The sequence below is a fragment of the Setaria italica genome, chromosome IV (genome assembly GCF_000263155.2).
Source record: "Setaria italica strain Yugu1 chromosome IV, Setaria_italica_v2.0, whole genome shotgun sequence".
NCBI lineage: Eukaryota > Viridiplantae > Streptophyta > Magnoliopsida > Poales > Poaceae > Setaria > Setaria italica.
This window is the reverse complement of record NC_028453.1, coordinates 36,745,401-36,772,430: the sequence shown is the minus strand read 5'-3', so window position 1 is coordinate 36,772,430 and position 27,030 is coordinate 36,745,401. Positions and strand designations below refer to the sequence as shown.

Sequence of the window (27,030 nt, the reverse complement as noted above, 5' to 3'; positions counted from 1 at the left end):
GTGGATTCACTCGTATTGTCGTTCGAATATTACTTTCGTAAAGTACAAACTTTGTGCCTCTTAAATTAATGTACACCCATATCCATCACACGATAGTGCATCAATTATTTATATGCCTAATAATATTTCTTGCAATATATCAGCAAGGTACACCAAACTTCAGTGTGGAAAGCTTAAATTCTAGATATTACAGAGGGCACCACACAATCTTCTATATGAGTCCTCTTATGATGATAATGACATCTCTTAAACAAGTTTCTGAATGATGCCGGTAAAAAGATAAATCTTGTTAGTAAGTACAAGAACCCTTCTGAGAAAAGGAAGCTGCGGTTTCAGTCTCTTGATGATGCTTATGTAGTTACAGTTTACCGTACCTGCTCTAATGCAGACAATTCCAAGTAGTATGCTGTGTGCCAAGGAAATGTCTGTCCCTAAAGTCCATGCTGCTGAAGACAGCAAGGTTTTGGATTCAGTGATATATCAAAAGTGCAGAGAATCTCAGATAATGCAGTATTCGGTGCTTGCAAAGCTGCTATAGATATGGAGTGCAGAGACTCGTTCAAGAAAGAGCCAGAGAGGTGGTTATACATTGGGATCCTACATGGGTTCCTGCTTGCCTGAGTTTTTTTTCGGGAGATTTGGGAGTGCAAGAAGCATTCTTGACATGCTTGGAAACGAGATAGATATGAATCAACTGCAGTTGACCATACTCTCAGGCACCATAAATTCCATGAAGTTGCAAACTTCCTATGGGGCTCACAAGGCATTTGACCGAGGCAAGTGCATGGCTATTGTGTCGTTTCTGTCTACCATTGGCACAGTCAGTCATGGACAAGTCGGCAAACCACCAAAACCTCCTCAGTTGTGGCCACCGTACGTCTGTACCGGCTGCGGATCCAAGTAGTTTGTATGGTTACATCTACATGGGTGTAATCTGCTCTCTACTGTACAGGGAATACCACTCAAACATGCATGCAAGTGCATCCCTTCACATGTCCACGACTTTACTGATAGCCATTTTTCAGGAAGCACAGCCGAAAAAACTCGAGTTACAGCCTCCATGCAGCAACTGCTGAATTTTTCTTGTGTTTATCTTTATTGACAGTAGCAAACCATATCAGGAGCTAAGTGAGAAACTCACATATGAGGCACAACACAAACAAGGGATGATACACAACACAAAAAACGATCTCATATAGAGTTTTAGCACCATGAGGGACTGCATATTGTTTACTCTTCAAATGATTGGTCTACAAAGGAGTTACATATTTATTTCTTACTGAAAGCTGCGACCGAAATGTCAAATGCTGGATGAGCCCCAGTATGTAGGGGCATACTTGGTTGCGCCAGGGCCGTACTTCTTGGCAAGGTATGGCACAAAATGGAAGGTATTTACTGCAACACCAACAAAACAGTATTTTATCAGGTATATATACCGATAAAGACCTATGAAGAATAAGAAAGAAGCAGAACAAGATGTTTTGATCTAGTGAACCAATAATATTTCCAAACATTTGGTACTTTTCAATAATAGTAATTCCTTGATACATGTTTTCATTTGATCTTTCCTAGCCTGAATCATCAGAAAAGAAACTTAAGACAACTATACTGGTTGTTTTACAAGTAGCTGGCACACAGAGAAAATGGAAATTACCTGCTTTAGAATCAGAAGAGTCAAAAATATGAACATTAGGTATATGCTGAACAATGTCATCGTCACTTCCTTGCAGTCTTTGTATGAACTCGTTTGGCATATCTGTCAGAAACATCTGGTGAAGTTTCCTAATGTACTTGATGCCCACTGGAACTGCCTTTAGATTCCTTAAACCAATAAGTTCCAGATGATACAGACCTATCATCGTTCCGTCCTCTATATCTATCCAATTTAGATGTTCCATGTCAGCTAATTGCAGAGAATTGAGCTTAGGAAACCACTCTGCACAAAAAGTTAGCTGTTCCCCACCATATGTCCCATATAGCCGCAAATCAACTAGGTTTAACATGTGAGAGAAGGAGATAATAGGATCCTTCTTCAGACCAGACCAGTCCATCTTTAACAATGCCAATTTCTCAAACTTGGAAAATATCAATGGAAGAACACCTTCTGCCAACTTTCCTGAAAGCCAGAGGAACTTCAGATTTGGTAATGGCTTGAGCATTCTCAAGTCAAGAACCTCATCCATATCACATGCAGAAATGAGCAACCTGCTCAAGTTAGGCATCTTTGTCAGGGAGCTCCATAACTCTGCTATGCAGCTTTGCCGCACTTTCATTATAGCCAAACTTCTCATCAGTGTCAAGTTCCCCAGTTGTGAAACCAAATCTTTATTGGCTGAAACAATATGTAAAGTCTGCAAATTCTTTAGATGGCAAATATTACCAAGAATTTTTACAGCACTAAAGCAATCCAATGATCTTTGTTGCAAATCATGGATTACAATCACATATAAATGGCGTAAATTAATTAGTGTAGTTATTTCCAATGGCAGCTCCTCCACATAGCTGAATCTGAGATCTAAAACTTGTAGGTTCCTAAGTTTTTTGAATGATACTGGTATGTGCTTCACTTTTGTGTGAGAAAAATCTAGATAGCGCAAATTATACAATTCCGTTACCATGCCTGGCACTTGTTCAATGTTGGCAAATCTTAGGCATAGGACCCTCAGTAGTCTGAATTGTGATAAAACATCATATATCCAAGAAGATGGTACTTCAGGGTCAAACAAAATGAATGAGCGGAGTCGTGAACTGGTTAAAGAATTTAGGGACTGGGCACCTTTTTGGATGCTTAAGCGGCGAGCTTCATGGGAAACTTTGGTTATCCCAGCATCGCGATATGCAATACCAAACTTCTCCTTTTTAGCAATGACTGAGGTTACCTCTCGCACAAGATCATGCATAACAAATGTTCTAGGTCTTCCACATGCATTACATTCTGTGACTCGAAGAAGACAACGCTGAGTGAGCTCGGTAAGGTAATACTTTGCAACCTCCTCCATTGTTGTTCCATCTTCTCTATCTTCCACGAGACCTTCTGCGATCCATAGCTTGGAAATCAGTTTTCTTCTAATCCTGTAATCTTCAGGGTAGAGGCTGCAGTAAAGAAAGCAGATCCTCAGATAACTAGGGAGATCATTCAAGCTCATATTCAGAACATTAGATATCCAACTGAGCTCTGGATTGTTAGCTAACTGCCAGCTAAGCTGGTTGTAGAAAAATGCCCACTCCTGCTCCTCGAATTCACGGTATGACAAAGTACTTCCAATGGTTACAATAGCAAGTGGCAATCCTTGACACTTAGCAACGATTTTCTCTGCCAAAGACCGCAGATTTTCAGGGCATATGTTATCTTTTGATGCATAAAACGCCCTTTTACAGAAAAGTTCCCAAGATTCAGCATACGGAAGAGTTTTAAGTTCAATAACGTATTTATCTACTGCCAAAGAAGACACATCCATTCTCCTAGTTGTTATCAGCACTTTGCTTCCAGAGTTGTTTCTGACAAATGCATAGTTAAGAAATAACCAAGCATCTCTGTCCCACACATCATCCAAGACAATGAAATATTTTTTGTCCCGCAAATAGCTTTGTATTACCTCAACTAGTCTCAAGCGACTCATGGTCATGAAACCACCTGCCACGCTTGCTCTCTGGTCTATCAGCTGATTTATTATTTCTCTTAGTAGTTCTTCAACTTGATAAGTCTGAGATACAGTAACCCATGCATGACAGTCAAAAGTTCTTGAGATCTTTTGGTTCTTGTAGGCACTGCTTGCAATAGTAGACTTTCCTAAACCTCCCATACCAAAGATGGCAATCAGAGTTCGCTCTTGTTTCTCCTCAAGCAGCCATTGTGTCAATCTTTCGATTTCATCAGCATGCCCCACTATTTCAGAATTATCGGTTAAGTAAGAAGATTCTGACATAAAGAGCTGATTGGGGTGCCTCAACTTGTTACTCCTGTGAATTTCACCTACCGAGATGCCATACCGATTCCTCATTTCTCCTAGCCTCTGAATTCGAGCTTCTACTTGACTGATCTGGCTAGTAAACTTCTGCCATGCTACGAAGTTTTTTATCTGACGGAACTTCCTCTTAAAGAAGCTGCCAGTATCCACAGCTTGAGCAGCAAGGTAAGCATGCTCATCAATGATGTCTTCTACCTCATGGGCAACATCTCTCACTTGGTCCAGCCAGGCATCGAATGCCTTGTCACCAACTTTGTGCGGCCCAACCTGACCAACGAAAGCCTGCAGAATCAAAAGCTCGTCCTCGATCTGTTTCAAGCTATGCTCGAAATCTGTCAGAACTGGTGCCGCTTCGACCACCTCCGCGCCAATCCTCTCTAGCGTCCGTTCCCCCAGGGAAAGAGCAACTTTTCTGAGGACTACAAATAGGGCATCTGCCATGTCTGAATTCACCTTGTCATATAAATATATGCCCCTCGAACAAGATTCAAGAACACCTCTGTCATAATGTGAAATTAATAAATGGCAGATTAGTCAACACATCATATGGATTTGTTCAAAATGAAATGAACATCAGATCCAGACGGCATCAAATGGACGAGAATTAACAAAAAGAGAAACAGACCTGCTATCAGGTTAGCAAGTCAGAGATTCCCACAACCTCTGTCCCAATCTTCTCTAGTACCTCTTCTCCCCCAGGGAAAGAGCAAATCACACGGTTGTGAGATAAACTACAAGGAAAGAGGTCTGCTGTCCAATTAATAAGCATAAATTACTATAAAGAAGATAAGGGGAAGACAGAAATCGAATCCCTGATGCCAACCAACAATTTCATAATGTATGAGCATAGACTTTGGATATTGCGGGAAAAAATGGAAATTCCAGATGTGGAGTAGCACTGTAGTTTTCCCAAATAGGCCAGGTATGGAGTAGGAGCAAGAAGTGTTGCCTACCTCCGCGGCGAGCAGAGCAGCAGGACGAGCCGCTGAGGCGCTGACCAAGATAAGATCGGAGACCGCCGCGACTGAAGTATTGAGCCTGCTGCGGTGCTGCCTCCCGCCTCGACGACCGCGCCCACCGTCGTTTCCAGAATGCCCATCTCTCCTGGTTGCTGAGCCCCCAGTCAGTCAACGACGGCTGGTCAGGTCTCATCCGCACGCGGTGCCCAGATTAGAGAACATTTTTTTTTTGAAAACTTGCTGCAGTCAAACTCGGGTTTTACAAAATCAAGGGGATATGTGGGACATTTGTCATCCATCGAGGATTCGAGGCGGTGGAGTTGCACGAATCTTGCAGAAAAAAAAAATCCCCGTTCAATTGACATTTGACGTTGGTATTTGTAAATTGCTCGATCAATGTCCAGTATGATCGTATCCTTGTGATAGTGATAACTGATAACTGGTAAGCCACTGATATATAGTATATAGCCACGAACAATCGCTGGAAATTAAAAGTTGGGAGCCGAAAATACAAATCTTGCAGAACGAGTGAAATTGGGGATGCGATCAAATTGGCACCGTTGCATTGTCCAACTCCAACCAAACAAAGAGCACAAACACACATCACACGTCTGTAATCTGATTACATTAGGCTTCGCAGTTCATCAACAAACACAAGAGCAAATAATGAAAAATTGTCGCCATTTAAGCTACAGCACACATCTAACACGGCATGCAGCCATGCAGGTAATAGTTACCCTGCTCTGGACAGAACCCTGTTCGTTATTCGGCACATAAAGAAGGGAGCCACTCTCAAGCACTGCCTGCCTTCCCAGTAGTCTCTGAGACATGCGAATCGTAACTAGATTCTAGTTGTCCATCAGACTTAGACCTCTCTCCCCTGATGGGCATTTATCAGCAAATTGCACAAATTTTTTTTACTTCCACGTGCTTCATTCCCCATGTGTTAATGGTGGATTTTGCTTGAATCAATCTATGAGTGCATATTGAAGATCTGTTCGATGCTCAAGAAGATTGGCCTACAGAGGAACTGCAAATTTCTTGCTGAAATCTCCCACGTCGAACTGCCAAGTTCCAGATGAACCCTCATTCTGCTGTAGGGTCATACTTAGCTGCACCAGAGCCATACTTCTTGGAAAGGTGAGGCCAAAATATGAAGTTATTCACTGCAATATCAGCAAAATAGTATTTACAATTTCGTATAAATAATAAGTCTAAAGATGAGAAAAATGGAGTTCACAAATGGAATGAGAATGAGAGATTCTTTTCAATTATTCATTCATGCAGAAACAGAGAATTGGGGCTACAAAATGGAAACTGAAAAGATTTACTTAACTACATCCATTTACAGTAAGTGGATACAGTTTATCATTTATGTATGGATATCTGACCAACACTGGTGCCCTTTTATACCATAAGAATTGAATAGGACGTTAATATGAACATGGTAAAAACCTAATTTGAATACGGAAAGAGATGAGATAAATGTTTGGATCCAGTTCACTGATAAGCTTTGCAAGCACCTGCTTTGTAGACATTATTCGTTACCTATTTTGTTTCATTTCTAATCAGTACTTGTTTGAAAATATTTTATGACAACTATATTAATCGTTTCATCACATAATTGGCATAGTAAGAATATGGATATTACCTGCTTCAGAATCAGAGGAGTCAAAAATATGGACGTTAGTTACATGCTGAACAATGTGACTGGCACTTCCTCGCAGGCTTTCAACAAACTCCATCGGCATGTCAGTTAGAAACATCTGATGGAGTGTCCTGATGTACTTGATACCCTTGGGTACTGCCCTTATATTCCTTAAACCAATAAGTTCCAAATGATGTAGACCTATCATTGTTCCATCCTCCATCAAAATGCAACTCAGATGTTCCATATCAGCAAGTTGCAGATATTTAAGCTTGGGGAACCATCCTGCACAAAAAGATAAATGTTCCCCACCATATGCCCCACGGAGCCCCAGATTAACTAGAGTTGACATGTGAGAGAAGGAGCGAATAGGATCCTTCTTCAGACCAGTCCAGTCCATTTTTAATAGTGTTAATTTCTCAAACTTAGAAAATAGCGATGGGACCGTGCCTCCATCTAACTTTCCTGCCAACCAGAGGAGCTTCAGATCTGGCAGCGGCCTTAACATTTTCAAGTTTAGAATCTCATCCATATCAGACGCGAAAAGAAGCAGTCTGCTCAGGTTAGGCATCTTAGTCAGGGAGTTCCATAACTCAGCAATGTAGCTTTGCCGCACTTTCATAACGCTCAAGCTTCTCATCATTGTCAAATTTCCCAGCTGTAAGACCAAATCTTTATTGGTTGAAACAGTATGTAAAGCTTGAAGATTCTTTAGACCACAAATGTTGCCACGAAATTTTGTATCACTGAAGCAATTCAATGATCTTTCTTGAATATCGTGGACTACACAAACATGTAAATGACGTAAATTTGTTAGCATAGTTATTTCCAAAGGCAGCTCCTTCACATAGCTGAATCGGAGATCTAAAACTTGTAGGTTCACAAGTTTTCTGAATGAGGGCGATATCCATTTGACTTTTGTGTATGAAATATCCAGATAACGCAAGTTATATAGTTCTGTGACCACATCTGGCACTTGTTCAATATTGGTAAATCTTAGACATAACACTCTCAGCAGCCTGAAATGTGATGAGACGTCATATATCCAGGAAGATGGCACTACAGTGTCAAACAAAATGAATGATCGTAGATGTGAACTTGCTAAATAATTTTGGGAATCAACAACTTTTTGGACGCATAAGCGACGGGCTTTCTGGGAAACATGGGCTACGCCAGCAGTGCCATGTATGGCAGCAAACTTCTCCTTTTGAGCAGTTACTGAGGTTACCTCTCGCACAAGATCATGCATAAGAAATGTTCTCGCCCTTCCACTTGCATTCCTTTCTATTACCTGAAGAAGAGAACGGTGAGTTAGCTCTACAAGGTAATGCTCAGCAACTTCCTCCATTGTAGCTGCATCCCCTCTCTCTTCCACAAGGCCTTCTGCAATCCATAACTTGGCTATCAATTTTCTTTTAATCTTGTGATCTTCAGGAAACAGGCTGCAGTAAAGAAAACAACTCCTCAGATGACATGGGAGATCATCCAAGCTCAAATTCAAGACACTGGAGATCCAACTGAGCTCTGGATTGTTAGCTAACTGCCAGCTAAGTTGGTTGTAGAAAAATGACCACTCCTGTGCATCTAATTCACGGTACGACAGAATACTTCCAATGATTACGATAGCAAGTGGCAATCCTTGACACTTGTAAACAATTTTCCCTGCCAAAGATCTAAGATTCATAGGACATATGTTGTCCTTCGATGCACAAAACGCCTTTTTGCAGAATAGTTCCCAAGATTCAGCATAGTTAAGAGTTTTAAGTTCAATTATGCGGTTGTGAGCTGCCAAATAAGACACATCTTTTCTCCGAGTTGTTATCAGCACTTTACTCCCGCAGTTATTTCCCACAAATGCATGGTTCAAATATAACCAAGCATCCTTGTCCCATATATCATCCAAGACGATCAAATATTTGTTGTCCCGCAAATAGCTCTGTATTTTCTCAACCAGTCTCATGCGACTCATGGTCATTAAACCACTTGCCATACTTGCTCTCTGCTCTATTAACTGACTTATGATTTCTCTCAGAAGCTCTTCGACTTGGTACGTCTGGGACACAGTAACCCATGCGTGGCAATCAAAACTTCTCCTGATCTTTTGGTTCTTGTATACACTGCTCACAACAGTTGTTTTGCCCAAACCCCCCATACCTATTATGGCAATTAGAGTCCGGTCTTGTTTCTCCTCAAGAAGCCATTGTGTCAATATCCCAATTTCATCAGCATGCCCCACTATTTCAGAGTTATCAGTTAAGTAAGCAGAATCCGACACAGAGAGTTGATTGGGAATCTGCAACTTGTCACTCCTGTCTATCTCACCGACCGAAATGCCATACTGATTCCTCATCTCAGCCAGCCTCCGAATTCGAGCTTCTACTTGACTGATCCGGGTTGGTAATTTCTGCCATGCAGCAAAATTCCTGACCTGATGGAACTTTCTCTTGAAGAAGCTGCCTGTATTAGCAGCTTGCACAGTAAGGTAAGCATACTCATCAATAATGTCTTCCAACTCATGGGCAACATCTCTAACTTGGTCCAACCACGCATCAAATGCCCTGTCAGCGGCTTTCTGCGCTCTAACCTGCCCAATGAAGGCCAGCATAACCGAGAGCTCGCCCTCGATTTGTTTCACGCTATGCTCAAAATCCGTCAAAATCGGCGCTGCTTCTACCACCTCACTGGCAATCTTCGTCAGTGCCCCTTCTCCCAGGGAAAGAGCGACCTTTTTTAGAACAACAAAGAGCGCATCTGCCATATTTGCCTTCACCTCGCTGATATATTTTCGAACAAGATTCAGACGCAGTCTGCAACGATTGGAAATTCATAAACAGCGAGTTAGCCGAAGCATCACACGAATTTTGCTCAAAACGGAAGTAAACATCAAACGGCTGTGAGATAACTAACAAGAGGAAGGGCCCTGCTGACCGACTAGCAAACGGAGGTTTCAGTGTGTAAGGCGAAGAACCAGGCTTAAATTCCTGAGACCAGCAGCCGGATTCATCATGTATCTATGAGGACAATCATGGAACAAGAACCCAGGATTTGACCTTGCCAGATGCCCATAAGCTGTTCTACGAATTGCTCACAACAGAGCTACAAGGCATGGTCCTGCTCCTACGTGTTGATAAGGGTAGGCCTAAACAGCGAGCACAACCGCGCAATAGAGGAGCAATCTATCTGTCTCCATGGTTTAGCACCCCAAGAAGAGGTCGCAGCCTCGCGGGTAGGGACTAGGAGGAACGAGCAAAGAAAGCGTGCGTGCTCACCTCAACAAGCAGAGGAACAAGACGGCGAGAAAAGAAACCGAAAGAAATCGAGGACAATAAAAACAAGCCACAGTGTGTGCTAAATCAAGTTGGATCCCCCAAATATCACATCACAAGCGATGCTTCATTTTCAATTTAGGGGGTGCTGGATAGCCCCGGCTTGTAAATGTCACATCGAATGTTTAGATGATAATTAGAGTATTAAATATAGTCTAATTACAAAATTAATTGCACAGATGGAGTTTAATTCGCGAGACGAATCTATTAAGTCTAATTAGTCTATAATTTGACAATATGGTGCTAAACATTTGCTAATGATGGATTATTTAGACTTAATAGATTCGTCTCGCGAATTAGCACAGAGGTTCTGCAATTAGTTTTATAATTAGCTCATGTTTAGCCCTTCTAATTAGCACCCTATCCAAACATCCCTTTAACTGCAGCAAGTTCCATTATGGACCATACGTTACACAGTAGACAATAACAAAAGCAATATCTTTTTAAAATACAGTAACTGACTAAATCTAAAACAAACATATGGAAAGATAAGCACTCGTGCCGAGTAACGAACATTACCAGCAGAATCAACATCTATGAAAAATTTAATATTAATTAAACGGTAATACTGCAAACTGACGTCCGTAGTCATAAAAAATCGGACGGCTCAACATATATTGCAATAGTTAAGCATCAATATTGCAACTATTGTTTACGCAGGTTTCACCATGAACGTTGCATAAAACAAAATGTTCATGTTGCGGCAGGAATTTTCTATCCAGAGTCGAACAACGTAGTTATTTTTTCGCATATTTTTCAATGTTGCAACCATATATTTTCAATGTTACAGATGTTTTATTTTGATGTTGCAACGGAGCGTCTTAATGGGAATTTTCCCATCGGACGTCCGGACGCAAACAATACCCTTAATTAAATATTACTTCCTCCGTCCCAAATTACTATTCGTTTTGACTTTTCTAGATACAAAACTTTTGATATAAATCTTGATATGTAGCGAAACTTTTGTATATCTAGTTACGTAGCAAGCGAAACTTTTGTATGTCTAGTTACGTAGCAGAAGTTATGTACCTAGAAAAGCTGCAAAACTTATATACTAGAAAAGAAAAAAAATGAAAAAAATGAGTAGAAATTTGGGAGGGGAGAGTACTATATTCCTTCACCTCATAACTTCCATGTGTGACCTACAAGTGGGCCATCCACTTTTCTCCAGGTACAAGCACCGAGGCATCAGCTTTTATTGCCACGTTCTTATTTAAACTTAGTTTCCATTATAGTAGATAACACATACTAGGATGTTATATCCAGCTGTTTTTGTTTAATGAAAAATATGCTTGTTCAACCTTTTCGCCGCCGGTTTCTACAATATATCGTCGCTTCTGGAGGGGCGCTCAGCAGTCAGCACGTAGGCATCCAGCTTAGAGAAACAAAATGGGTTACCAGAAATTCACAATCAAATCAATATTTGATTTGAAACCTGTCCCTTGTTCAACACCCTTCCAGGCTTCCACCCAGTACAAGAAGTCTTCGTTTTAAAGCACTGACAACACCCAGTACAAGAAGTCTTCGTTCATTTAAACCACTGACTGCGACAAATCGTCGATGGAAAACAGCGCAAACCCAGGCACGGAAGTATACACCGTTCGCACTAATAAAATGCCTATATTTATTCAGTCGAATCCTCATTTATCGGAAAAAATGTTGTGAATGACAATACAGCATTATGTCAAATACTTGGCCAACAACTGTTGTAACTGCAGTGCATGCACGAGCACAGTTCAACAAACGTAAGAGCAAATATGAAGTTCTGACCACATTCAAGCCACAACAAATCTAACACGCTACAGGTGACCCAAAAATTGATTTACTTGTTCATGAACCTTCCATCTCCGACTCTAGAGAGAAACACAACCCCTATTCTCCAATGAGAGCACGGGAAAACCTTAGGCGTCTGGGGATGCTGGAGCCTACAAGCTTCTGTAGTCAAGGACAGTCACTTCCTCGTCAGGAGCATCAAGGTCGTTGTAACTGCAACCGATATGGGAAGACAGGTATGAGTTGCATGATGTTATTTAAAACAGTAGCCCAAAAGAATAATTTTCCTTCTCAGCAACAAAACAGCATGATGCACATTAGAGCAACCAAACAAGAGAAAACAGAGAGTCTGGAATTCAGTGTTAACCTTCGTAGACGGCGAGGATCATGACGGAAATTTGGAGGCATAGTTATAATAGGTGCCGGGCCACCCATCATCGGCCCGAGCATTCCTGTGTTCCCATGAGGTGCACCATTAGGTTCAAACGGAGGTGGCCCTTGCTCTCTCATCATATGCATTGCTATCTCTGGAGGTGCAGGAACAAATGGTCCCAAGGGACTGAAAACAATAGCAACGACACTAGTTAGCCACTGAGCGGTCCTAATTTCAACCAAAACATACTGAAATGCATTGCCTTTACACTTACCCAGCACCAGGTACAGGCATCAATATTGGTGGAGGGGGGAATTCGGCAACAAAAGGAGCATTGGAGCCCCGTCCACGGAAAGCATCAAACATCTGATCATCAGGCCCATCACGGCTTGGAGAGCGATCACCTCTACCATATCGGCCTCCCTCTGCCTTATCATTGTCCTTGTTATTGCCACGGTCAAATCTCAGACGACTGTCCATGCCAGGTTTCCGTCTTCCTCTGTCCTGAAAATCAGAAGTTGCATCATGCATCAAGGATCTCGGACCCAAATTGACAGTTCAATATGCATCAAATTTTGCTGCAGTCTCCTGTACTCAATTTTTATTTTTATTTTTGCCAGCAGCACTATAGTTATATTCACAAAATATTCTGCTCTAAGTTTGATAAACCCCACTTTTTTAGCAGAGGGTCCAGAAACCAGAGACTGTTGATGTAACTCACTAATTGATTACTGTTTCAGTCGAGAGATATATTAATTCCACCCAGATTATTAAATATTACGCCATTCTTCGTTACTCTCACCCAAGCAGGCAAGCAGTTAACCATCTATTCAAGATCCCCAACATGCAGGCATCTCTGCTACATCCCCAAGGACATAACAATTCATGAGATCAAAAAGGACATAATGCTTCACCCTCAGAAGCTGGCAATGTCATTGAAGCTCTGGTTCAGAGGAATTGGCCAGACCACCAATAACAAAAAGGAACAAACAATACAATGTTCATCACTAAAAGGAAGAAAGAAATTCTAGTGTAGACTAAATTGTGTGAAAGCACAATGACCCATAAAATGATTATAAGTAACCTAGAGAATGTCCCCCTGAGAAGAACAGCCTACTTTAACTGAAGCCGTAATAATTAAGACCAGATACATGCGACATGTCAGAATAGCACGCTAAAATTTGCAGATTATGAATTTTTTAAGGCAAGAAAATGGAGTGTGTTGTTCTTACTGGTGCAGACTGTTGCATAACTGGCGTTCCACCTGGTGCATTAGGATCGCTGTTCACAATGGAAGGACTAGATAAATATCACCTCCTAAACTTAATCATACTTTTTTAAGCTGTAAATAGAGCATCACGTATACATACTTCATGTAGTTTTGGAAATAAAGATCCTCTCGAACTTTTGAAGTCGACTCTAACACAAGCTCCGGGTGCTTGAGCCTCAAATGCTTGTGGACAAACTCAGGAGCATGAAAAAGTTTAGTACAGCCCTTGGCTCCACAGCCATATTTCCATCCATACTTTTCATCCCTGATTTTCCGGACATAAGGCTCTAAAACTTCAACAGCTGCTGCATCAATTTTATCCTTGGCAGTTAGTATGACCAGAGGGTCCTGACCATTCAGTCTTTCCTGCCAGAAAGTATCCAACTTCTTCTCCCAATCAGCAGCATTGACATCAGATGTGCTAGAAGTCTTATTGTCTACTCTCACATGACGAAGGCCTTTTGCCTCATGTGACTCTGAGGTGCCATAGTAATCAACACCATGAATACGCCATAAATAGGTCAGAATAGTGTCTAGGAGCTCAACACCTTCCAGGCCTTTGACAGTCGTTAAGCCTCTGATTATAATTATAGGTCCCATGGATCCAATATGTGATTTGTCGCCATCTGACTTGTCATGATCACCACTCAAAAGTACATTGCCCTCAATGCCCTTCTCAGCATCAAGCTTACGCACAAGAGCTAGAGTTTGCTCTATGTCAGCTTGAATTCGACGTGATTCGGAACTAACTGGATGAGCTTTGGGGGCACCAGAAAGAGAATCTGTTCCCTTAGAGGAATCTTTGCCCTGCTTTCTTCTCTTGTCACCATCCATATCGTCGTCAGAATTTCCATCACCACCGCTTCCTGGTTTACTTGCTGCACCTGCAGTTATTCCAGGGCCTCTGTTCCACAGGATATCAAGATATAAACATGTTGTCCAAAAAAACACATTGTAAAACAAACTATGCAAGCATAAACTCACAGGTCCAGAGTTCCATTTTGCAAATCAAGAAAGAAATCCTTTGACATAACCTTGCAACGTTCGTTCCTCCTGCGTGAATAGAAAACAACTTTTTAGATGAGCTGGAACCATATTTCTTTCTAGAATATATGTAATGTTTTCTAGATACGACAAGGCCTAAGTCCACACAAGAATATTCACACAGAATGTAACTCCACCTTTCAATAACAGATACTAAGTTGGTTGGGTGGTACTTGTCTTTTAACCTGCAAGTGTAAGAAAACAAAAGGACAGTTAAGTTTCAGCACCAGATGTAACTCAGCATTACTGTAAAGTAAAATTAGGATCTAAAATTAAACCCGTTGGAACATACCAGTCCTCATTCTTGTGGAGTTCAAAATAAGCACGTTTTTGAGTAGTGATATACTCAGTTCTATATTCTTGATACCTGGTTAATCAAGCATAGAAATCATTAAGAAACAAAACAGAGCACTTGGGATGATGTTTCTCAAAGTGTACTTTCATTACTCGTTACCTGCGTTCAGCTTCACTTGGTGAAATATCATCCTCTAGAACTTGCATGAACTGTTTGTATGTCATCAAACCTTCCCTGGAAAGATTCATAATCACGTAAGACCAAAAAAAATCCCCACAAACTAAAATTATGTTCTAAAAACTTTTGTTTGAGATGCTAGGATGGATAGCTCCAGAGACTGAAACAAAAAGAAAAATTAGAAAAAATGTCTGCTCATATAGAAACTGATAAAATGGTATGGATGAGAACTTGGTATATAAGCACTAGCAAGTTCAATCTTCAATAGAAATCATTGATTTGTTTCATTGCAAGGGGAAGAATGACTCAAACATCTCATCAAATGAATACCTCTGACTTCCTGAGAGGTATACTGTAAGCCTGCCCAAACCCAAAAGTTTCAAAATAAGAGAGTTGATTTTTGTAGTTTTATTCACTTGCCAAGTTAGCATGCGTCCACTTTCACACTTAGTTCGTGTGAGGTTTTCATATTAGAATGCCTTTTTACGAAAACTTGGGAGAATTGCCAGAGTAACAAGGAGCTCAATCACAATCTATTTGATCCTATTCTATCGGTTCCCAATTCCAACATTTGAAGGCGTTACAAGCACAGAGTGTATTTTCATTCATATTTGATTTTTAGAGTGGAAAGCATTCTTTTACTTCATTTGACGTTATAGAATTCAAAGAGATCTGTAAAATGTCATGTCATTTAGTATATGGTTCATTGGTCAATAAAATCAAAGATGGGTGGCATAGGAGAAAAACAAAATTATAGAGGCGGCAAGAGAAAACAAGTTTAACAAGGGCATGGCGATGTTGTGCTTTTCCTTTTGAGTTAGCTCAAGCACATTAAATAAGAAAGAGCAGAGGAAGTACGACTCAACACTCAGCAGTGCACAAACTTGTCAAGCAAAATTGTGCAGCAACAAAAAGAATCAAGAGAGGGGGGGGGGTGTTAAAGTGTTTCTATATGCTTCAGGCTATCATTGACAAAAGAGGGCATAACATTCATGTCCCTCTTCTGAACAAGAATCATCAATTACCAGGAGCTTCAATGCAGAATGAGGAAATGCCAACATGCAAGTAAGAAGGAGAGAGGGTAAAACTGAATGCAGGAACAATTGTTCAGAAGTACAAATCTCGTAAGTGCTGTTAATAATATGCGGAGTTGTCAATATAAATGTATGAACAGCTTCATATCTGGCAGAAAAAAAAAGTGCGAAAAAAGAACACTGAGAGTTCCAAATAAAGCCTCTGCCGTGTTGGTTGTTAACGGATAGAGAATGTTCTCATCAGATTCTCCATTTGATTGCATCCGAAACATATGCTGACTCTACTTTTGAGTATATAGATGCATCTCAACATATACATACACTGGAGATATACTGGGGGAAGCTCTTTGTTGAAGTAGTACAAACTGTAAAGAGAGTACAAGGCTTGCTGGTGGTGGGTAATAAGAGTTACTAGGTTATAAAGTACAAACTACACTTCCAGTGGAAAGAAACTCAATCCAATAAACTATTCACATCTTCTGCTGAACTCCATACTCGTGTTGCTCAAAGGATCACTTTTGTTTCAAACATCAAACATGGAGAATTTTCTGAGAATATTCTCTATCCGTTAACAATGCATAGAGCATCTGACAGGGCAAGGCTTGATTCAAATTCTCAAAGAGCAGAAGTAAGTTCTGAAGATTCTACACAGCTATAGCACCAATGCCCAGGAACACGAAATTTGAATTGGCTAACAAAAGATGTCTGACTCGTAGATACATCAATAGTACCTCTGGGTGATCCCTGGACCATCATTGGCCGCCCCATACCCTGAATCATGCCAATCTGGGTATCAAAGTTGCATGTCAAAAGATAATCAGTGAGCAAATAGCAAGGTATCATTTGTCACACAAGTTGTGAAGATAAAATAGCTTCCATTGCATAATTTCCTCTGATCCTTTCTATATGGAGGCAGAAAACAAATAAGTTGAGATGTTTAGGTGATCAGCATTCTACTGTGAGTAAGGTCACACCAGGTCACCGTTTTTTAATTAATCACGTTTCCTTAACAAGAACAATATTCCCACATATCTGTTCCCTGATGCTGTGCTGCTCTAAATTGTATATTCTGAAGACTTGTACAATACAATTGAACTTCGCCAGAGGGGAAGAGTCCTCACCTGGAGCACGATTCGGATATCTGCCATGGTTCCTGTCATCGTCATACCCACCTCTGCCTCCACCTCGCTCGTAGTCATAACCTCGCCTGGACAACCCAATTCGTGAGGACACAAAACCACCTGCTGAACACTTGCCGTGCAAAACCCGAGGGACGACTGAGCCGGGACCCCTCACCTCCTATCGTCGTACCCGTAGCGCGGCGGGCTCCCGCGGCCCCCGCGGCGATCGTACCCGTCGTCCCGCCGCGACCGCTTGAACGGCGGCGACGGGGACCTCCTGGGCGGCGAGTGGCGGCGGCTGCCCCGGTACGGCGGCGGGCTGGGGCTGCTCCCGCCCCGGCCGCCGCCGCGGTGGTCCCGGTACCTCTGCGGCCGCGACGAGCCGAGAGGCGGAGGCGGTGGCGGCGGGAGGGAGGACGGAGGCGGCGGCGGCGAGCGGCTCCGCTTCCGGCTGGGCGCCGGGGGACCGCCGGGCGGGGGCGGGGGCAGCTGCGGCGAGCGGTCCTCCGGGCTGTCTGGAGGAGGAGGCGGCGGGCGCCGCGCGCGCGGCGCGTCGGAGGCGGGGTCAAGCACGTCGGCCATTCGAGCGGCGCGGGCTAGGGTTTGGAGCCGTGCGAGCCGAGTCCAATCGAGTCGAGCGGTTGGAGACGGAAGCGGAGAGGAGCCGAGAGACCGATGGGAAGGCAGGTCAGGTCTCCGGCGCAGCAAACGGAAACGTCTGGAACTCGGGTGCTAGGAACATGGAGGTTTACGGGTGGACACGTGTACGGTTATAGATCAATATATGTTTTAGGAATGACTCCACCCTCCTTTGGTCCGAAATGAGCTGTGCTCGAGCGCTCCTCTGCACAGAATCAACGATGATGGAGCTGTTCATATTTCCATAATGCTGACAGAGAAATGATATAATTCCAATCTGTATTACAAGCTCAACGAAATTTAGAGAAGTAACTTGATTAGGATTCAGGACTCTTGAAAGGGATCATTAAGGAATTAAACTAATGGCCCAAAATTGATAAAAAATTATTCATTCACGCGTCACAATAGCCAGGAAACCACAACCATGCTAACAAATTTTCAATCCTGAAGAGCTCTCGCACCCAGAACAGAAATCACCCTTACAAGCCAACAAGCCATATCCATGCATCTCAACTGGAGGCAAAGAAAAAAAACCTGGCTGCAAAGAAAGTAGTGAGAAATAGGAGACGTCGATGCACGGGTCAAACATCTGCTTTGAGATCTACAAGCACGCAAGTGCTCACACTGAAGCAATTTACTTCATCAGTTCTCAACAGTCGCGCCTCAAGATAAGAAAAAACAAATTTGCTATAGCAACAACGGCTGCAAACATGATTCCACGAGATAAAACATTGTCGCAGCTCTTAAAACCTACACAACGCAAGATAAAAAGTATTCCATATCTAAGCAGGTTCCCACTCAAGTTATAGTACAACAGTTGACCGCCTACTGCAGAGATTGCTCCAGGATGATCCTCGTTGCTTTAACCCATCGCTGAACTGAACACCACTACAGCACTACTCCCCTCATGACTCGTGGCCATTGGCCATGGCTGCTGCAGGATTCTCTAGCTCGCTGCCAGGTGCTGCTATGACACTTCCATTCTGCTGGAGAAGAGTTAAGGGCAATTTAAGTTTTCAGATTCAGAACATGATGACATACAGTTTACCAAAATAAATGAGGCAAACCAGAAGGAAAAAAAAAAGTTATGGAAGCTGTGAAAGAGACTTTGGAAGAGCATGATAAGATAGTCCATTACATACTGTCCTTAAAACACTATGAAGAATGCTGCCACTTTAACAATTAACCAGCAGTAATGTAAAGACAATGTCTCAATACCTCTATATGGGTGAAGATTAATAAATATAATGCTTTGATTTAAAGTCTCTTTGGGAGAAAAACATAGATGGCAAAGGCACGCACCTACCACTGAGTTTTCTAGTAGCTTGTTATCATGTACTTGGCGACATTAAAAAGGTCTAAGCTGGATTGGCATAATTTGGCTAAAATTTTAGCTTTTTGTTAGTATTGGGTACCATCCCTAGGACAGATCGTGCAGGGTGCATTGCTTTGTTAGATATAATAACATAAGGAACCAACTATCTGAGCCAATTTTCACTTCCAGCTTATAGGATATGTTTCAACCAAACAAACTCTCCACCAATTTTAGGTTGAAAACATGTGCAGGGAAAAGAAAAACTTACACCACCATCTAGAACAGGAGCTGATTGCACAGCTTGAAGAGGCACAGGAGATTTTGACAAGTCCCTCAGCAGACCCTATAAAGATGTGAATGGATCATCAATAGATTTAATTGTGTTTACATAATACCATCTTAATTAACATGAAGAAACTACACAGAACAAAACATAGATAAATTTCTCATTTCAGAAATTGATGAAGTCAGAGACAAAGATGCTAATGCAATCCCAAGAGTAAACAGAAAAGAAACAAATTCTATAGCAAATAGAAAATATATGTGATTTATTACTGCAGCATAAAGCAGACACAAAACCGTTCAACGCCGCCGGAAGAGTGTTTGGGTACAGACTACAGTGGCACACAAATAAACAGAGACAGATGTGTGCTTTACCAAGTACAGGGCCATATAACAACTAAGTGTAGCATCGTGATGGTAAACTACGCCTATTGAGGCTAAGGACCCAGCAAGATTTTTTTAAGAAAAAAAGGTTTTTAATATTAAGGCAATTGTAACAACATATGCTGGGTTCATTATGCAGTTTACAATAACAGCAGGAGCATTTTAGTCCCAAGAATGTCGAGGCAGGATATTAAAAGCAGAATAATAGCCTGGATCGTGGTTCATTGCATAGTCTAATCTAAAAACAAACAGATTTGTAGTTTCAATGCTCACTGAAATCAGGAATCTCAATTGTACTACTAAGCGTTCACAACTACCTTATTTGCCCACATGAGGCCACAAGCATTGCATAATGTTCTTGGTCCATCAGGTCCACGACGCATCATAGGTGTAGCTGTAGCACTAGTACCACAGTGATGGCATCTGAAAGAATAACAGAAGACAGTCATCACAACAATTCAGAAATGAGGTATTTAAAAGATAACTTCAATCTCATGCCATATTAAAACATAATATCCACAAAAAAATTGAACAAATACGCTTATGTTAAGTACAAACAAATGTCTTCCATACCAAACTTCCTAGTACTGTTGTACACCAGCCTAAATTTAAGTAACCAATTCATGCTTGTATCAGGAGGAGGAAGACCTTAAACTCCTCGTTATGTGCAGTACAGGCCTATCAAACCACCAGAACCAACCAGCAGGAGAATCTAAACCATGCACATGAATAGTCAGGAAGGGGAATAAAAAAGCTTTCAACATCTACCAACACAACTATATTCAGTTGATACGATGGTGGGCAGATCATGTGGGTAACAGATGAACATCCCAGGTGTGGCAGCTAGCACAGAAGTATTGAGGTAGTACCATGATATGCTGTCAACCAGCAATCTGAACAGCAACCACAGTATGGTTTATGGATTTTCGATATTAAATCTCAGATTACTGCTTATTTCTGGTAATAGTTGCAGAGAACAAACAAGGGTCCAAAATTCATGCCATCTACAATGAAATAAATAGCCTTACAGCAATGGTATCTATCACTCTAAAGGCCAAGAAAATATGCACCGAGCATATTTTATTCATCTCAAAATATTTCTGAATATGTCAAACACATGTAACCAAGAGCAAACTGGAAACACTTTGTAACTTACTCGGCAGCAGATGGAGGTCGGCCTTCCACTGACCCCCAATTTGGGGAGCCATCTGCAGTCACCATTTCTGATGCTGCTATTTCATCAGGCTTTGGTTTTGAAGATGTAAACTGACCTCGGTTGCGTTGCATCCTACAAATACAAGCAACCAATATAAATCTCAAGAGTGTTTATGCATAACCTCCTTCTATGAAGAGGAGTACACAGCTCCCATTGAAACATCCAACATAACATCGTAATCTTATCTGGATCAAGAAATGCCACAGCAGCAATCCACAACCTTTGAAACAGGATAGACAAATAAAGTAACCGAAAACCCAAAACTATTTAACACACCACTTAGTGGCATTACGCGATTTTTTGTACAACATATATGATAACAGGGGTGAAAGAGATAGTAAATAGAGTCCACATTGGCTGATTTAGTATCATATGTTTATGTTGACTTCCAAATTCCATGTATAAAGTGTCCACCGTTAGTAAACTACATTATTCATAATTCAATGTGCCCCTAATCCCTACCAACTAATAGACACTACTAAAAAAAGAATGAACACATCAAAAATAGGGTCAATGAACAATCGGTCTATTTAATCAGAATAACTTGGAAAATGACTTGGGAGTTAGGATATGCATATCTTCCCCTGAACAACTACTTACCTCAGAACATATGTGCACAAGAAATGTAATAAGTTTCAAAGCAAATATGACATCTTACTAAAGGACAAATCCTTTGTTTCAGACCACATACGATGAAGTTTAGTGAGTTCCAACAAAACAAACTTAATGGAACTTCAGATATTACAAATGGAGTACCCAGCCAAAATTCAAAAAAGCTAGCACCTACCTAAGAGCAACTTCCTTCCGGACACTGTACCGGATCTTCTTATCAAAGTTCCGCTCCTTCCGCTTCTCCCTAAACCTCATCAGTGATGCTACCCGATGAGGAAAATTCAACCTCTGAAGCGAAGCAAATACACTCATGTGAATCATCCATTCCAGAATGGTCTTCCAAACATGATTCACAAGCATTACATTACTCTCGCCATCACTTGTCCTAAGTCCTAACCTTATTGTACGCTCCAGAGGATGACCCTGCGCCCAGCCCTGGGTGGTTCAGCTCCCTTCCACCAAGCAGTAAGAGAACGGCTTGGACCTGCAGACGAAATCAAAACTCTAATCAGTCTAGCGAATTCCGTTGCCTACAGGCAGAGAAGGCAAGTTCACGTCTATAGACATTGGGAGAGGAGAAGGACCTTATCAGGTGAGACGGAATCAAACACGTAGACCTCGCCCTGAAACGAGAGGGTGAGCTGGTTGTTCGCCATGGGCGGCACGGCCCCAGGCACCATCGACCCATGCGGGTCCATCTGCGCGCCGGCGGCAGCCGCCGCGGCCGCCGCCGCGGCAGCATCCGCGTCCATGGGGACGTGCTCAGCGCCGACGCCGCCGTCCTGCCCCCCCTCCTGCTCGTCCTCGTCCTCCTCCATCTCTTCTTCCTCGCCGTCCTCTTCCTCCTCGTCCTCTCCCGCCTGCTCGTGCCCCTGCAGCATCTGCTGCTGCTGCTGCTCCTCGGTGTAGCGGTTCAGCGCCTCCGCCTCGGCGGCCACAGCGGCGAGGTGGTCCACCGTCGGGGCCACGGCGGCGGGAGGCGGCGCGGCGACCTCGTCCGCCGGCTGCGGGTGCCGCTCGGGCCCCCGGCGGGGCTGGTAGGGCTTGCTGCCGTCGTGGTGGGACATGGATGGGCGGCGAAGGCTTGGGCGGCGGGGGATCGGATCGGATCCGAACGGACGATGGGGATGGGGGGTGGAGGGTAACCCTAGCCCCTAGGATTTCGATCTGGTTTTGGTTTGGAGGGTGGAAATGGACTCGAGAGGGAGACGACGTAGGGAGGAGGGAGGCCGTGCGCTCTGGGTTTTGTGGGCGGATCGCGGCCGTCCGATCCACGGTTTTAGCTGTACGTGTGTTCCTAAATGACTTTTTCCTTGAGATAAAAAAAAAACTTTTTAATCAGTAGATTAGGTCATGATAAAATGTTTTTATTTAGATAAGTACCATGTCTCCAACGTGTAAATATAGGCACCAATTTTCCTACTCACTGCACCAAAAATAATATAAGTCATTTTATAGTTCCCATTAATCAAATTGCTCGACTTTGATCATTAATAAATAAATAAAATAGATAAATCAACGGGACATAATTTTTTTAAAAAAACGTCGATGCAGATGCTCACGCACACATATAAACGTATATAGGAAATGGGTTTGGCGAATCTTGAGAATGATGAAATTACTACAAGTCAAGTTTTCTACGGAGTGAATAGATAGATGGAAATGTGAGGACTCTTCCATGATTAATAGTGTTATTTACAATGAAGATAATTTCATCATACCTTTTATTTATTTTAATTTTAAATAATACTTTAAAAATTGCTAATCGAAGTTCCACTTATAGATCATGAAAGGGATCGGAGAGGATACAAATTCCCAAGCAAATCTGTGTTCAGGCACTGTTGGCATGACTCCAGCTCCTAGGTACACGGCAAATTTAGGAGCTTGCAATCTAAGATAGATGTTGCTTGAGTACATATTTTTATTCTAAAACAAAGACATGGTTCACCCAAATATATCCATGAATTCTGAAGTTAGGAATAACCGGCTCCAAAAATTCTTGATCCCAAAGCTCTGTCGAACTCAACCAGGCCCTTAGACTATCAGACGGTCCTAATCCATGTGCTGCTGTTCTTGTTAACTAACTAGTTAAACACAACAAAGCAAAACCACACTTCAAAATTCTCTGTTCGGCAAGAGATATTAGAAAGAAGGCTGAACTGCTTGCAAATAAAGAAGAACATAATATAAATTATTGCTAGAACAAGAGCAAAAAATTGCAAGCTTCACAATAAAGTCAAAAACAGTTTCAATTTCAACAACCTGAATCAGGGTATTAGCATATCAGTGTTGACACTGAATGTGAAAACTAACTTGGTCCATGGCAGACTGGATTTCCAAGAATCAATCAACTAATCTACAAAAGTGGAGTACTGTACTTGGTTACAAATATTGTACAGCGTAGCATATAAATACAGAAGATGCATACAGAATTTGAATCTTATGCTCCTGGTCTTGACAAAATTTTGTGGTCAGAATCATCTGTACTGCGTCTCCATAGAACCTGCTCATCAATTTTGGAAAGCTTTTCATCATCTAGCAACTTCCAAGTCTGGATCGACTCAACTTCCATCCACGATCTCTGTCCTTTCTTGAGTTCACTGTAAATTACCCGAGCTCTCCTTGGCCAATGGGGTCTTCCATAGGCATGATAACCAAAGCCACCGCCATAACAGAACCATATCCCATCGAGGTTACCACAAAAATCATTAAGATGGTCATGACCAAGCAAGACGGCTTTTACATCTCCCATCGAGACAAGGGTGTTAAGGACGCCGGAATTTACAGATGAGCAAGCCACTCCCTCCTGATACTGACCCTTGAAGCCTGAATACCACAGCCCTCGGACCTCTGGAATTGGGATGTGGAAGAACGCTAATGCAGGGGCAAGTACAGTTTTCTGTCAAATAAATGTAAAAATATAAGTTACTACTTAGAAGCAACCATTCTGAAATGCAGTGTTGGTTATTTCAAGATAATGCCAATAAACAAATAAGTCAATGATCTCTAAATACTAGTGGCTAGCATGCATTCTGCTAGTAGGAGAAGAGAGAATCAGATACACTAAATGTGCTCAACACAACAGTGAAACCTCAATGCTTGTGATTTGGTTATCAATCATAATCAGAAGTACCTGAAGCTCCAGTGAAGTAGCACGAAGCCAGACAAGTTGAGATTCTTTGATCCATCCATATGTTTTAACTCCATTGACCACTTCACGATCCCCACTATCCAGGAAATAAAGGTTAAGCAGGCTAGTGTTGACCAACTCAGATCCAAATGGCCCATGGATGCCGATATGATAATTGCCAAACCCATGTACCAAAAAGCCTGGGGGGTTTACTTGAGATACTGAGTAATCCATCAGAGACATGAACATCATCAACTCCTCTCGGGTCATTGTTGACTCTTGGTCATGATTGCCTAAAATGGCAGCCCATGGTACCTTGTATTCAATAGCAGGGCTGATTGCTCTGAGTAGTGACTCTGCTGCATCAGTTGCACTGCCCCCAAATATGTTGTCCCCTGTTCCAAATTGAAACAATGGAAGAGTTAGGTGTAAACTAGAGTGGCTCCCTTTTGCTCATAAAGGAAGAAGATGGAAAGCAAATACTAGTGTAGGAACTCAAAGAGGTAAGTCGTGAACTTCTTTGCCAGAATAAGATGTTGCCAGAGTTTGCAGGGAGCGACCCAAGATAGTAGTCATGCTTGGTTGATAGAGCTATACCGACAATTTTCTCAGTATGTAAATCAATAGTTTATGGGCTGTGATTTTGGTGTAAAATTCCCGAGCACAGCAAAAAATTTTGGTTTTGAAAACCCTTAAGCATGACCCCACATTGATTTCTAAATAAATCTCCATTGCATCACACAGAAAACCAATAAATTGCAAGAGATTGTATTGAGAGTTACATCTTTACATGCAAGTATGCAACAAACAACTTGCACTGCATAACTAAAACCTCCAGCCGTCATACTGAATGCACCTAGGGACGACTATTCCAAAACCAGACGAACAAATGCCACCGAGCTACATTTTGGAGCGTATTGCTGTATACTGCTAGTCTGCTACTAATATATATGGCCATGCCTGCATTAGCTTGGGCGGGAGCGGAACAGATCCTGCTGGCAAAGCTCGAGGACAACCAAATCGAGTTCCCCTCCTGTGCACAGATGAGCTCGACAACCACCAAATCGAGCTCCTCCAAGCACAATCGAGCCCGGCGACGGCCAGCGCTGCCCAAATCGAGTTTACCCACCCAGAATTGGCAATCCTACTGTGCAGCCTGGCGAGGTGAGCTGAGCACGGCGAGGCTAGCTCAGCCAAGGTTGGAGCAAAGCCACGCACCAGCGGCAGGTAGCTCTAAGGAGGAGGAGGAGAAGAGAGGGGAGCCGCACCGGTGAAGGCGATGAGGTCGGGCCTCTCCGCCTCGATGACCCTGCGCAGGAACCACGTGGTGTTGAGGTCGGAGCAGCGCGCGCCGCCGCCGTCCGGCGACACGTCCCGGCAGCGCGTGGCGGCGCCGTTCCCGAAGTGCATGTCCGCCACCTAGCATCAGCATCAGCAGCAGCCAGCGAGCGAGATCGATCAGCAACCGACGAGACGGGGAGCGGAGAGGAGGGCCTGAGCAGAGCAGAGCGAGCGAGCGACTCACCTGGAGGATCTTGAAGGCGCCGTCATGGCGGAAGCGGAGTGGGAGTGGCGCGGCCGCCTTGACGCGGGGCACGGCGGCGTCGGGGTCCGGGTCCAGCACGGTGGCGAAGCGGAGGAGGAGGAGCGCGAGCAGGCAGGGGGGAAGGAGGGCGACGAGAGCCGTCGCGTGCGACGCGGCCATCGGTCTCTCCACCTGCCAGTGCGCAGCGCAGGAGGCAGGACCCCCGTTCTTGAAGAGTCAAAACCAGCTCCAGCCTCCATGCCCAATACCAACCAAACTGAAACAGAGCTGGATCATTCAGGTAGCATCAGCTACTCCTGTACTGTATTTTGGTGGAAGCAACCGACCAGCAACTAACTACCTGACCAACTGTCGCGTGCCATTGCTGCAGCGTGGACGAAACGTGCCGTTGAGATGCAGGTGCAGGCAGAGAGTCCTGCAGCTGCAGGGTTCAGCTTGCATTCAGCTAGGCCGTTTGACTTGTCTGTTTCAGGCTTCAGGCTTGGAACGGTTCTTCAGAATGTAGTATGCATTGCCAACCGACTAGGACACCACCGTGAGCTACATGCTGTTTCCAACGTCGAATTGATTTGGGTTTCGCTGCCACTGAATCCGTCGAGACAAGCAGTGCTGTAAATGGGACCAACCTGCATCTTTCCAGTTTCGAAAGCAAGCAACGATCGGCTGCGTCTCTCCCTCCGGGTGTTTGGTCCATGTCACATCAAATGCTTAGATACTCATTAGAAGTATTAAATATAGACTATTTACAAAATCCATTGCACAGATGGAGGCTAAACAGCGAGACGAATTTATTAAGCCTAATTAAGCCTAATTAGTGCATGATTTGACAATATGCTACCGTAACCATTTGCTGATGATAGATTAATTAGGCTTAATAGATTCGTCTCGTCGTTTAGCCTCCATCTGTGTAATTAGTTA

The 27,030-nt window shown here is 42.9% G+C and overlaps 5 protein-coding genes across 9 annotated transcripts; all 5 read right to left on the bottom strand.

The window, feature by feature from the left end:
• Positions 1-989: 989 nt before the first annotated feature.
• Positions 990-5,136, bottom strand: LOC105913509 (disease resistance protein RPM1). 3 transcript variants are annotated; one of them, XM_012845075.2, is made up of 4 exons: positions 4,922-5,063; positions 4,594-4,715; positions 1,655-4,467; positions 1,218-1,395 (listed from the first exon to the last, which is right to left on the bottom strand). In XM_012845075.2, the coding sequence occupies exons 3-4, from the start codon at positions 4,407-4,409 to the stop codon at positions 1,301-1,303; spliced, it is 2,850 nt and encodes a 949-aa protein (XP_012700529.1). In that variant the 5' UTR covers positions 4,410-4,467; positions 4,594-4,715; positions 4,922-5,063; the 3' UTR covers positions 1,218-1,300. The 3 variants fall into 3 exon arrangements, with proteins under 3 accessions (XP_022681601.1, XP_012700529.1, XP_012700528.1); XM_012845074.2 differs by having other exon boundaries at positions 4,594-4,699; positions 4,922-5,059; XM_022825866.1 differs by lacking the exon at positions 4,594-4,715 and having other exon boundaries at positions 990-1,395; positions 4,922-5,136.
• A 311-nt stretch (positions 5,137-5,447) lies between these two features.
• On the bottom strand, positions 5,448-9,924 carry LOC101755959 (disease resistance protein RPM1). 2 transcript variants are annotated; one of them, XM_012845107.2, is made up of 3 exons: positions 9,845-9,924; positions 6,579-9,382; positions 5,448-6,093 (listed from the first exon to the last, which is right to left on the bottom strand). In XM_012845107.2, exons 2-3 carry the CDS (start codon positions 9,331-9,333, stop codon positions 6,014-6,016), a joined length of 2,835 nt encoding a protein of 944 aa, XP_012700561.1. In that variant the 5' UTR covers positions 9,334-9,382; positions 9,845-9,924; the 3' UTR covers positions 5,448-6,013. The 2 variants fall into 2 exon arrangements, with proteins under 2 accessions (XP_012700561.1, XP_012700562.1); XM_012845108.2 differs by lacking the exon at positions 9,845-9,924 and adding an exon at positions 9,483-9,838.
• A 1,577-nt stretch (positions 9,925-11,501) lies between these two features.
• Positions 11,502-18,498, bottom strand: LOC101766780 (serrate RNA effector molecule). Its single transcript, XM_004966068.4, has 14 exons — positions 18,495-18,498; positions 18,338-18,377; positions 17,164-17,706; positions 16,989-17,074; positions 16,599-16,653; positions 14,816-14,890; positions 14,654-14,728; positions 14,499-14,546; positions 14,302-14,370; positions 13,418-14,221; positions 13,280-13,328; positions 12,322-12,551; positions 12,042-12,233; positions 11,502-11,887 (listed from the first exon to the last, which is right to left on the bottom strand). The coding sequence occupies exons 1-14, from the start codon at positions 18,496-18,498 to the stop codon at positions 11,827-11,829; spliced, it is 2,331 nt and encodes a 776-aa protein (XP_004966125.2). The 3' UTR covers positions 11,502-11,826.
• Positions 18,181-22,632, bottom strand: LOC101766092 (GATA transcription factor 20). 2 transcript variants are annotated; one of them, XM_004966067.3, is made up of 7 exons: positions 22,021-22,632; positions 21,834-21,920; positions 21,612-21,724; positions 20,765-20,896; positions 19,926-20,031; positions 19,211-19,285; positions 18,181-18,610 (listed from the first exon to the last, which is right to left on the bottom strand). In XM_004966067.3, exons 1-7 carry the CDS (start codon positions 22,501-22,503, stop codon positions 18,533-18,535), a joined length of 1,074 nt encoding a protein of 357 aa, XP_004966124.1. In that variant the 5' UTR covers positions 22,504-22,632; the 3' UTR covers positions 18,181-18,532. The 2 variants fall into 2 exon arrangements, with proteins under 2 accessions (XP_004966124.1, XP_004966123.1); XM_004966066.3 differs by having other exon boundaries at positions 18,181-18,613; positions 22,021-22,631.
• Positions 22,633-23,643: 1,011 nt separating this feature from the next.
• Positions 23,644-26,378, bottom strand: LOC101765678 (probable inactive purple acid phosphatase 28). The gene is made up of 4 exons (XM_004966065.3): positions 26,092-26,378; positions 25,835-25,985; positions 24,570-24,961; positions 23,644-24,335 (listed from the first exon to the last, which is right to left on the bottom strand). Exons 1-4 carry the CDS (start codon positions 26,269-26,271, stop codon positions 23,877-23,879), a joined length of 1,182 nt encoding a protein of 393 aa, XP_004966122.1. The 5' UTR covers positions 26,272-26,378; the 3' UTR covers positions 23,644-23,876.
• Positions 26,379-27,030: the final 652 nt, after the last annotated feature.